The sequence below is a fragment of the Salvelinus alpinus genome, chromosome 12 (assembly GCF_045679555.1).
Source record: "Salvelinus alpinus chromosome 12, SLU_Salpinus.1, whole genome shotgun sequence".
Classification (NCBI taxonomy): Eukaryota; Metazoa; Chordata; class Actinopteri; order Salmoniformes; family Salmonidae; genus Salvelinus; species Salvelinus alpinus.
Genome location: NC_092097.1, coordinates 12,557,095 through 12,569,841, shown reverse-complemented (window position 1 = coordinate 12,569,841; position 12,747 = coordinate 12,557,095). Strand labels below are relative to the sequence as shown.

At 42.7% G+C, this 12,747-nt stretch overlaps 1 protein-coding gene across 2 annotated transcripts in view; it reads left to right on the top strand.

The window, feature by feature from the left end:
* LOC139535554 (contactin-4-like) overlaps positions 1 to 12,747 on the top strand; it is an 85,528-nt gene that overhangs the window by 47,047 nt on the left and 25,734 nt on the right. Inside the window, exons 1-6 of one of the 2 annotated variants that reach the window (XM_071335062.1) lie at positions 1,623 to 1,881; positions 6,133 to 6,276; positions 8,112 to 8,238; positions 8,390 to 8,559; positions 9,745 to 9,840; positions 12,098 to 12,301. In XM_071335062.1, coding sequence (XP_071191163.1) covers positions 6,216 to 6,276; positions 8,112 to 8,238; positions 8,390 to 8,559; positions 9,745 to 9,840; positions 12,098 to 12,301 — 658 coding nt within the window. In that variant the 5' untranslated portion in view covers positions 1,623 to 1,881; positions 6,133 to 6,215. Of the gene's footprint in view, positions 1 to 1,622; positions 1,882 to 6,132; positions 6,277 to 8,111; positions 8,239 to 8,389; positions 8,560 to 9,744; positions 9,841 to 12,097; positions 12,302 to 12,747 lie in introns of those variants that run through there. The other variant, XM_071335061.1, reaches the window with a different exon arrangement.

Here is a 12,747-nt window from a genome sequence, read left to right as displayed (position 1 = left end):
TCATTACGCTCCTATTGAGATACAGCCATTCCGGTAAAATGAGATCTTGAATATCACTGCTGCTGCTTAAATTTATTGGGATTTTTCATAATAGAAATATAATGCAGGGCTGTAAACTAGGTCTTAGACTCTGTCTCTCTCTCCTTTCTCTCTCTGTCTGTCTGTCTGTCTGTCTGTCTCTCTCTCTCTCTGTCTCTCTCTCTCTGTCTCTCTCTATGTCTCTCTCTGTCTCTCTCTCTATGTCTCTGTCTCTCTCTCCCACTCTCGGTCTCTCTATATCTCTGTCTGTCTCTCTCTCCCGCTCTCGGTCTCTTCTCTCTCACACTGTCTCCTCTCTCTTTCTTTCTTTCTTTCTCTCTCTTTCTCTTTCTTTCTCTCTCTCTCTCTCTCTCTCTCTCTCTCTCAATTCAATTCAATTCAATTGACTTTATTGACATGGCAAGTTATTATTACTTACATTGTCAAAGTATACATATCGAAAAATTTAAATAAAATATATATGTATATATATACACAAAATATATATATATTTATATATAAATAAATGGTGGGATTAACAGCAATAATAATAGTAGTAGTGGACATGGGATTACCATTAATAACAGCTACAACAACAATATTAATCAGAACAACAATACATTAAAGCAACACTCTCTCTCTCTCCCTCTTTCTCTCTCAATTCAAGTCAAGGGGCTTTATTGGCATGGGAAACATGTGTTTACATTGCCAAAGCAAGTGAAATAGATAATGAACAAAAGTGAAATAAACAATAAAAAAAATGAACACTAAACAAGAATCTCTCTCTGAAAAAGAACCATTCATCATAATGATTAAGTAACACAAGTTTTGTGTTAAGTAATCTTTTCTTATTATTGTTGAGTCTTAGGTTTTTTCGCTGAATGTCAAATTGCCTAGCAAACATACACATTCACTAGTTTGGTTGGAAATGAAATCATATTCATTCTCACCAGTTGTATTACCTTTTGCCTGTTTCAGGCATTTCACAGCAACTTGCTCAATGGTCCTCTTTAAGAGTGTTGTGATATTGTTTGCTTATTTTGGGATAATAAATGCCCTTTTTCAGATGTTGCACTGTAGAGTATGTATGCAGAGTGCTTTTTATTAAGGCCACTGCAAGCGAGGCTCTATCCACCTGCAGAAACAATCTGTCTTTTTGTGATAGCTCTGCTGGTGTCTGCCATGCTGGAAACCAAATTACAATGAGTAAATGGCTTCTGTGGTGCTAGCACAGGAATTCAGGTCATTGTGATTGGTGTGTGTGTGTGAGTGTGTGCGCGTGTGTTTGTGTATCACACCAATGCCTCTTAGAAATGGTGATACCCTATGAAGTAGCTACCACTTGTACAAAATATCTTTATACAATTTTACCACTTCACAACATTGTAGAAATGTTAAAAGGGCAGTATTTAACTTATTGATTTTCGGCTCTGTATAATACACAAACTCTGTCAAACAAATTATGATCTGGGATCGATCAGATGGATTAAACTTGTAGTGTTGTTTCTCACATTTGTATCACTATTTCACATCCAGTCATTCTTTTCTTCAGGAATTCAAGGACAATCCTTGAATCCTGCCGTGGTGGATTGCTGGCATCAGTGGTGCCATAATTGTGCGGCGCCATGAAGGGGCAGGGCACAAAGAAATGTTCCCTGTGATCAGGGATACACACTGTGTTACAGACCGATAGCAGCAGCAAGGCACAGAGCTTCCCGAGCTCCCACCATTTCAGTGGCTCCTGTCCGGCTTCAGATTCAGCTCACACGGTCTCTGAGCTCTCTCTCTCTCTTAGCAGACCAAAGGAAGGGGCTGATTGTGTCTCAGCTCCTGGGGAAGTAGAGGGCTCTCTCCAGTTACTCTGTGAGTACTCAATCAGTGGGAAACATGGTTGTCAGTGGAGCTGGTGATTTATTTCATACTGTAAAAGAGTGCGACTGTGGGTGTTATTTAGTAGAAGAGCTGTTGCTGTTGCTACTGTAATCCCATTTTTCCATGTTGTGTGTGTGTGTGTGTGTGCGTGTGTGCCTGTGCGTGTGTGCGTGTGAATTTCCACTTATTCATGTCTTTACGCCCACATTACATTTAGCAATAGCGGGCTGTGAATATTCAACATACAGTATCTGCAGCTGTCCCTGGTGCTGATCGGTGTTAGCTACTTTATTGGGGATGGCACTTACAGTATCGTCTTATCACAGATTTCAAGCTGTAAGGACTAGAATGAACTGGTTACTTTCAATTCTGTGCATGACTGCCCTCCAGATAACCATTATCTTACCATTTCCTTCCCCTTATAACACTTTGACTGAAAAAGCTCTCTTCCCCTCAAGGACAACAGTCATTTGTATGAGTGTAAAGATTAATCTGTGGGTTAATTTGAGCTACTGTATCTTCACTTTGTCCTTCCCTCTTCGTTGCCTGTTGACTCTGTGAAATCACTTTAGTGTTGGCGTGAATGTTGAAAAGCAAGACAGGAAATAACAGGATGGTACTGGTCAACGTTACTCTTCCTCTCATCTAGCTAGCAACATGTTTAGCCCTTAGCCAGTAAATGTTGATTGACATCCAGCCACCATAGTGTTTGCCTCCTGCTCCCCCATGAATGGAAACGGGTTGACAGTAATCTGAGATCAAGGAGATTACAGGAGTGTTTTGGAGAGGCGAGCTTTGATATGATCAAGGCCATAAATGAAAGGGGATGGACGAGACTTAATTCATTCTGTACCCCCGGTATAATATTTCATAGCAATAATTAAGGTCTGTCCATTGCAACATTGTATCTCTGAGTGCGCCCTTCCCCTCGCCTCCTTGGCGTTGCAAATTTCACAGAGAAAGTGTTTAGTCCAGCCTGGTCCAGGCACTCTATGCCATGATTAACCCTAACAAAATGAGGCCTTTGAAACCACGAGTGTGGGATTTTGTGTACTAGTCTTATTTACAGGAGTAAGCTCCAAAAACATGCCTTAATTACCTCTGGCTAGACCGCTGATGTTAATTTTGCGTGGTCACGTGTTATAGCCAATTACTCAGGAACTAATGAAGTGGAACTCTGCTCAACAGAGTTCAACTGCATCCTCCTCTCAGTTCCACCTAGTTTACATATCCCACTGTGGGATGCTGCTCATCAGTAATGAACATTAAACCAGCCAATGCGTCAGACCAGAATCTAGCCGTGTCGATACCCATACCCCATTGAATCATTTCTCTCCAGCTAGCTATCTTAATCTTGGGAGGCCATTGAGGGAGAAGAGGCACATGATCTATACCACAGTGTTATTAGGGATTAATCCCTGACAGATATTTTCCCTTGCAGGCACCATTAGCTCGGATTCATCCCACTTGGTGTTTCCAACACCTGCGACCACCGTCCGCTGGGCACAAGAATTATTACCATTGTATTTTTCTCTGGTATATAAATTAATCATGGGGATCATGAGCAACTACTTTAAATTTCTGGACTGTGACCAAGAAACACATCCTCCCCAAGGATGCCCAGGACGTATGCATCATTAAAAACAGAGCAGTGCTATCTGACAGAGGAACAGTGCCATCTCTCTCAGTCGTACCGTACACTTCCGGGAATCTAGGCTCTGCATCTTGACGCTGAGCATAATCATAGCTTCCATCCATGGGGCAAAGGCAAACAGCTCCATGAGTTTGACTTTGAGCGCCAGGGGGAGAGGACGTGCTACAGTGAGGAGACAAAAGAAAGTTGATCAGCTTGAAAGTGAAACTGGACAGCTGACTAGAGCAAACATAAATTAGCATCGATCATCTGGCAGAGCAGGGACACTAATGACTTTAGGCTTCAGGGCCTTGTTAGACAACCTCAGCAATGGACTGCAATGGTTCCCCTACCCTCCAATCCTCTAAGTACCCATAAATAGCTATAATTCCTCAGTGATCCTAGTCGCCACAGGTATGGCTTGATTAATTCCACTCCTCTATTACACAATTCATATTCAAGTTTGGTGGTCTACAGTATGTTTGAGTTGACATCAACTCATCCATGAACAATGTGTAGCACCTGTCTGGGTGGATAAGAGTGCCAGGATGATCCCTACAGTATGCAGCAGCAGTTCTTGGAGTTGGAAAATGTTGGAATGATTTGGATGGCCAGAATATGATGATTGGGGATCGGTATTCAAAGCCCTGATTCTACATCGTTACAGTAGGATCTACTTGGACCAAAAGGAAGAATGTCCCCTCTTGGTCAATGTACATCTCTACTGTTGGGGAATTGTTTTTGCACCGCACACTCTGCCAGAGGATTGTGTGCTCTGATTTTTTTTGGCAAGCTTGCCTGAATTTAGATCACATTGATTGTGAATGACTCAGCTCAGTAGCTGGCATGTATAATTTATTGATTGCAAATAGCCGTTTTGGGTAGTTGGCTGGCAAATATTCCCAAAAGGATTCAGAGAGTTGAAAATTGCACACAAACTTAATATAACCAAAATGGTACATACTGTATACCCCTACCAAGGACTGTAGATTGATGGTATTACAGACTGGTGGTATTACAGACTGATGGTATTGCAATGGATAGGGGGGGATAGTTCATGCATTTAGCTCTCCCATGAGGGTTCAAATAGGTTCAATGTGAGTTCTGTCTATTGTTATATGGGTACTGTTTCAGCATCGGTTTTCCCCTACATGAGACAGATACATCATCCATGTAACTCTCATAAGGGAAGGCATCAGCCACATTTCCTGTTACTGACTTATTCCTCCGTAGTTGATTGCGATTCATGGCAAGACTGTGGGCAGAATGACTAGAAAAAAAGGCAGAAGGTTAAAAAAGTAGAAGATAAAGAAGATAATGGATCTAATTGAATCTCTCTTCTCATCCCTACTGAGATCTAAGCCATTTTATCTTTCCTGATTACAACTTTTCACCTTTTTCTTCCATTAAGTTTCCAACATGGCTATTTCTCACCACAGGAAACTGCACTGATTGCAAAGAAAAAAATGATGTAAAAGTTTTGAGAATTATTGTCGACCATCGAACGTAAATCATCTGGTTTTAACATTAGAAAGTAATCTGAAAGAACATTGTATAACTGTACAAAGTGCCATTAGCTCAACTCCACAATTAGAGGGGCAGTACCTGAGTCAAGAAGTAGCCTACATTACCTATGTACAGTAGGAGTTCATGCTGAGCTTTTCATGCTGGGCACATTGTGTAACTTATAAAGGTAATGATTTTAACACCGTGTCAGAGAGAATTATTATTATTTATTTTTCTTTTAGCTTTTACTTTACTTTCCCATCAGTGTATTGATTTCTGTTCACATGGAAGGTTATCACAATCTAGGAAAATTGTGTTCCCATCTCAATTTATATCGGATATGTATTGCACCTATTCAAATGTCTCCCATGCAGGCCTGTGTAATAGTCTAGGTATTTATTTACCAATCCCAGCACATTATAATGAGCTAATGTTATTGATACCTAACCCTCTCTGTCTGGAGCTACTGATCAAACCTGTGAAAGTGTAAAGCAGCAATTCTTTGCTCTTCACAGCAATAATAGTTCCCTCTGATGCTTCATAGAGGATATCGTCTGTGTCTGCTCTGTTTTGAAGTGGATTGCATGCCTTGCCTCTAGATGGATTGCTCTCTCTAGTTCTCTCAATAGAGGCCGGGTTAAATGAAAATGTCTCACCGCGCTGTCATATTCCCTGCCCTTTAAGAGTCACATTGGACATCTCTCCGCCACATCCTTTTCACCGCTGTATGTATCACATTATTTTTATTGTAAATGTATTGAACCAGTAGTTTTAGCTAAATCTAAACAGGGCCTTGGGCAGGGCGGTTGAGCTACTCATCTGTTGCTGCTGTAAGCCTTGAATCTTTTTTCTCACTCCCTTGACTTGCTCCTGGGAGATATTGTAGCAGCAGAATGTACACACTAAATATCAGCTCCTGTGGATCAGATACTAGCTCGCCCCTCAGGCGCGAGATCTTGACCCTGCTTATTTTGATGAACTAATTATTAATGGTTGACTGATTTTCCTCAATTCCAGCTCCATTTTTCAACAGGCTCAGTGTATAGCCTATTGCAAAAGGATTGTTGTCACATTGCCCATTTTGTCTTTTCTCCTTTCCGCAGCTAAAAGGAGCAGAGTTTACACAGGACATTTCCCCTCTCACTGGCAATTGGATGGGAAGAAAGAAAGCCTTTGACCTTGGAAAATGAAAATGTTGTTGCCATGGGAACTGTTAATCCTTCTGTCACTCACGGACTGCCTTGCTGGTAAGATGTCCCCCAAGTTGCCTTTGATACCACACCCGATCTGCATACACCCCTCTTTATGTGTTGTCTGTTTTATCATTTCCTTATCTCTTCAACGAGTATCATGCCATTCTCACCCAGGATGCATGCTGTTAGGGGGTTACCTTCGGTATGACATCACTCGTCATTTGATCTATATCACCACAAAGGATCATGTGTCAAACTCTACCAAACTTGGAGTGAAAGGTTGTGATTAACTCACAACACAATGGTTTCCATGGTGCTAATCTATTTTGTGTTTCTCATTCTTCATGTCATATGTCTCGCTTTATGCTCATCTCCATGGCAATAACACTTCCTTAGCTTCTTAGCCATACCACTCAACAAACACCTGCAAAGTCCCAATTACTAACCTGAATTCTGTTTCCGTACACCGGTGTGACCTTGGAGAGGCAGAGATCTGGAGTGTCAATATAGCAGTGTATCTCCCACACTTTATGTCTGGGTATTATGAACTATCTACAGAATGGAGAGGGATTTAAAGTTGACAGGCCTGGTTGACAGATTTAAATGGAAGTCAAGCCTGGATATTTACAAGCCATCAAACAAATGTATTTAAATGTATACAGTGTATGGAGTAGGTGGCTATTGTGTTATCTATGCTGCCATCTCCATTGAGTTAGCATTTTATCTTCAGTCAGCACTTTCTCAGGGACACGTACAGATCAAGGCAGCCTGGAAAAGAAAAACGACAACGACGAGAGAGGGGGGTAACAGAATGTGGAGATGTCAAAGACTTCAACTTTGTGCAAGTTGATGTATTTTCCTCATCATTGAGCTCCCATTTACATAAATACATATATAATTGATATTCAGTGTGCATGTGTAGTTTGATGACAAGTGGAGGGTGACTGCTAGCCAGGGTGAGATCTCTCCAAATTACACGAAGCACAAGCATTTCCCAGGTTGAATAGGCCAGCTATAAAAGGTTCATTCATTTATTTCCTTTAAAGGACAGAGATATGAAGCACCTCCCTTGGAGGCTGAGAAAGGAAAGGAGGTCCTCACCTCAGGCAAAGCTTCTCCCCCACACTCTCATTAGCATGATGATGATGCGGGAGGGAGTACTTCTCTTTGTCCTAGTCTTCAAGGTTAGGTACCTGTAAAAAAAAAAGAATCTCATATCCTTCATATGAAAGAAAAAAACCTGTTGATTTCTTAAGGGGACATTAGAACTTGGACTGTAGCTGTGGAGAGCCACCAACAGGATACTGTAGCCTACTGTGTGTCGGAACAGAGAAGACGATTAGTTCTGACGGAGGGGGGTTTACGCATTAAGGGAATGATAGCTGCATTTCAGTGGAGTTAATTACTGTAACATGGGGTAATTACTCTGGTGTATTGGTAAGTTGGCAGCAGCTTACCAAAACAGCAGACTTGACTGAGCTGCCATCCATGTCATGGGTGTGCCAACAGACTGCACGTTGGTTGGAATTCGAATGGAAAGAAGGAAAATACTGTGGAAGATGTCCCTGGACTTCCTGTATGACTTGTCCGTGAGCACTGTAAATTGCGGCGTCCTAGTATGCGTGCAGAGCTACAGGGTGTAGAGAATGTGATCAGTTAATTGGCCTCTAATTGTCAGTGTAGTATTTGTTCTCCCTCATGTCAACACTGTGGCTAGGCTATCGTTGTAGCCTAAGACTACCGTATGTATAATAAAACAGGTTGGTACATAATTGGGTATAGGTTCACACAATGTATCATTTGTCCTCAGTAACTGTCCTGGCTTTCACCGTTCAGACGTAGTTGTCAGTAGCAAGGTAAAACTAAAGCGTCTGTGCTCCTTCACTCAGAGAGAAACACCCGCCATGGACCTGTCTTCACTCAAGAACCAAGTGACAGCATTTTCCCCCTGAGGTTTGAGGACAACAAGGTGTTCATCAATTGTAAAGCAAAAGGAAACCCAGTCCCGCATTATAAGTAGGTGCTTGTCCTTTAAACTCTTTAGCTTTTCATACCTTTCCCCATGTCAGTATTTTAATTTAGAATACTATTTTATCCTGTGGCCACGTTGGTTTGTACTGTCTGATAGTGAGGAATAATCATTGTGTTTGTGTGTGTGGCTCTACAGATGGAAGGTTGATGGGAGATATATTGACATGGATTTGAACTACAACCTGGTTGAAGGAAACCTGTTGATCAATAACCCTCATGCAACACATCACGGGGGCGTTTACCAGTGTATTGCTACCAATGTCTTTGGAACCATCGTCAGCAGGGAGGCCAAGGTTCAGTTTGCATGTGAGTAGATTTGGATGTTTATCTTTAATACGAAGGAACAACAAAACACTGCCATTTCAGACATTTACCTAAAACCCCATTCATTTTCAAGTGTTTTTTAGAGACATGTCTTAGAGACACATTCTGTTTTTCTAGTCATGACACATCAAGTGAAGATGTGATTTGCTACGATTTAACGCACGATTAAGTACAGCACAAGCAAATCATTCAGGTTAGGAACCCCAAAAGGGTTTTTCTTCTCACTCTGGAAGCATGTTTTAATTTGATAAGAGCTGTTACTTTGGGGTAATTGCCGTGTTGACATGCACTAAGCCTGCAGCTCCATTAGTGATTAGTGTAAGTCGGAATCTTAGAATGGTTTTAACTCTGGCTTAATGTTACACCCTGACTAAATCACATCATCTGGAGCGTTTCAACAACAGATGGGCACTTTTACCTCTCGTCCTCTCACTCAAATGCACTGTGAAATTCACTCCCTCTGTAGCCGGTGAACAGATAAACATCATTCCAGACTAAAGTTATCCCATGAATCCATCAACACGTTTATTTACATCTCTGGAGATAGTGCCAAGACTAGCCCAGTTGTAATGGTCCACCTAAGTGATATACCTTGGTAGACCTGGTTGGGTGTTCATATGTCGCTGTTGTTTCTTTTTACAATGCAGGTTTACTGACAGGCTCAGCTAATTAAACAAACCAAACCAATCCCACATTACATTAGGGAAGTTATAACCAATCTCAGGGGGTAAGGGTTTGTATTATTCATGCAGGAAGGGTGCTCCTACTTGATATGTTCATTTAAATGGTGATAAGCCTGCGGATGAGATGAGACTTTGTTATTGTTGATATTTGCCTGCCCCCTCTTGGGATTTGAATGATATTTCCAAAGGTTTGGGGTCCCTAGTGCTGTCTATCTTTCCTTGTAATGCAGCAGCATTTAATGAAAAGTGAAAGTGATCCGTAAACCCGGTTTAGAGAGAGGTATTTATGTCTCTCCCTGTTCACACATGTCACTGGTGGTATTAGCAGGGAAGTAAAGCAAATGAGGTACAAGCAATGTGCATAGAAAGGAACATGGTCTTCAAAATTAAAATGCCCTCTCCAGAATCTCAGTGCAATGCAGGGGAGGTTCAACTATAGACATCTGACAGTAATCAGAGCCACTTTGTCTTTGCCTCCCCACAGATCTGCAGAACTTCAGCAGAAAGCCCAGGAACACAGTGTCAGTGAGAGAAGGCCAGGCTGTGGTGCTGCTATGTGGCCCTCCACCCCACAATGGAGGTACCACACTCTTAGCACCTTTTTTTCTATCTAGAACCTTAAAGGGTTCTTCGGTTGTCCCCATAGGATTACCCTTTGAAGAAACCTTTTTGGTTCCAGGAAGAGCCTTTTTAGGTTCCATGTAGAACTCTTTCCACGGAGGGTTCTACATGGAACCCAAAAGGGTTCTACCTGGAACCAAAAAGGGTGCTCCTATGGGGACAGCTGAAGAACCATTTTGGAACCCTTTTTTCTAAGAGTGTATAACACTTTGTATCCTCAACCCTTACTGATTCTATGCTGCTTCACTTTCACACACGCCCCAGCTATCTTATGCTTCCTCACAATCATACCCACTTTCTTTCCCCAACACTGCTGCACGTCTTTGCTCTCATATCTACTATTTCTTCTCACTTCTAGTCTTTCATATCCTACTTTCTCTCTCTTCCTCTCCTGTGGGACTGGCTTTTATGATCAGTCCTACTGGACTGGAGCAGGATCCCTCATCTACCTGAACTCTCCCCAAACTCCAAATGCCGTTACATCCCCAGTTCATACCCTCACACTTCATGGCCTCAAGCTCACTCTTTCCCAGTGTGACCCGCTACCGTGCTATCATTTGTAAAGCCTCCGGCGCTCCACTTCCTTCCAGCGCTCCTGGTGGCTGGTGTGTCGGGGAGGGGGGCGTTTATCCCGTGGCACAGCTGCGAGTCTGTTCCGTGTCTGTGTGCTGCTGATTAGCAGACCCTCAAAGTGCCCCGCACTCCTGAAGCCACTCCGCGCCGCTACCACAATTTCACGCCAGCGTACCAGCATTTCTCCACTCTCTGTTTCCAACTGAATCAATGTCCACAAGGGATTCAAACCGCACATTTTTGCAATCTGTCTTCCTTTTCCCCAAAATGCCTTCATCTTTTTATTTTATATTTTCTGGTTTTTCTTCCAGACATTTGATGGGATTGTGTTTCTCAATGCTGCTGTCTCCAGGTGAATTTCAGAGGAAAGGCATACATTTTTGAATTGGAGAACAATGCTGTGGATTTTAGATCCAAGCAAACATGTTTGTTTTCTGTCATAACTTGTAGTAATGTCAAACCAATTTAGTGCAAGTTATTGCTGAGACAGAAATACAGAGCCATATAAATAGAAGATACCTGTTATGTCAAGCAACTCTGAGCCATCAGTAGTAGGTGTTCTGAAATGGTCTGTGTTCAGTGTTCAATTCTGCGAGTCCTCTGTTGCTGTGAGACCACAACCCTTAAGCAGAACCACTCCATAATACTCTCTAATCATGAAAGGTCTGTCACTCTGCCCTGACTTTCACTATGATCATTTTAATTCACTGTTTCCCTGAAGGAAGTAATAGGATTTTTTACTGTCTGCCCAGTCAAAAGACTGACTGCAGGATGTAATGTGTTCCTTGATCAGAGAGGCTCTAATACCCCAGCCCATCCTACTCTCCCTGTCCCTTAAGAAGCTCTTAATTTGACATTGATGTCTCCAGATCCCGCTGTTCCAACCCCCCCCCCCCCCCTCTCTCGCTCTGTCCATCTCTCTTCTCTCTCTCTCTTTCACTCCCTCTCTCTCTCATTAAAGGGACGCCGAGTCTAAAGGCTGTCAGGACAAAAAGGACCCAGCCTAGATTACGATAATGTTTTTGAACTTATAAATTTCTCCACTGTCTGTGTGATCGGCATAAGCCGGTGGCACTGACCCGTAATACGTGTGGGAGGAGGCTGCTATCTCCTCTAACTGAAAATGGAATTCAATAGCGTATCCAAATCCCTGCTTACTCTCTGAAATGCTTGGCGATGTGAAAAGAGCAAGGTTCAGCCATGTTAAGCTGTTGAGCTAAAAAAAATCATAACATTATTGAATGATGCATTATTAAATTCTAAACTGTTTGAAATACTGCTGTTGAGTATGTCGATGGGCAACAGTAGGCACAGACTAGAATGCCATGACTGCCATGGATGTGCTACCAATCTGTTTAGTGTAACTGTTTTGTGAACTGCCCCCTGCACATATCTGGCATTGGAAATGGCAAAGTCTCATTACACTGTCTAAATGCAATGTTAATAGATATTATAAGATGCAACTACTGCATGTCTCCGTCCTTTTTATAGCTACAGTACAGGTACAATAATCTAACCTGATCTCTTGTCTATTCTTAGTTTCACCACACTGGCAGATTTTGTAATGTCATTGGCACAAGTATCTCTTCCTTTGTCAATACCCACGATCCTCTGCGGTCGCTGTCTGTGCTCTTCCTCTGCAGAGATCAAATACTCGTGGGTTTTCAACGGACGCCCAAGTTTCCTGCTGCAGGATACCCGCCGCTTCGTCTCCCAGAGGACCGGCAACCTGTATATCGCCAAGGTGGAGGCCTCTGATGTGGGGAACTACACGTGTGTGGTGAGGAACATGATGACCAACGCCACCGTGTACAGCTCGCCCACCCCCGTGGAGCTGCGCAGGGACGGTGAGCATGCTCCACTGCTTCCACTGGCTTCTGCTTATCCTGCATGCTGAACTTGCCTGTACCGTTGTGGGGAGTGAAAGCTAAGGAGATAAATCAGTTGTCTTGAGCGCAACGGTGTTTGTTTAGCTGCTGCTCAGGATCGGGGTTGTGCAGTATTCACGCTACAGAGCTGTAGGTCTGATGCCGCGTTCAAAACAACTGGGAACAACTGGGAAGAATACACGGTTCAATCATGACGCCAGTGATCTTCAGGTCGGAAAACTGGAGCTCTAGAATGAGTCCGGAGTTGGATGACCGCTGAAAGCGATTTTTCTGTCGGAGCTCGTTTTTTTCAGAGTTCCCAGTTGTTTTGAACGCGGCATGAAAAGCCATCTCTCCCTCTGCATGAAAAGACACGTTTACGCATTTACATATCCGGAAATATAGAGTGCATAGACACACACAGA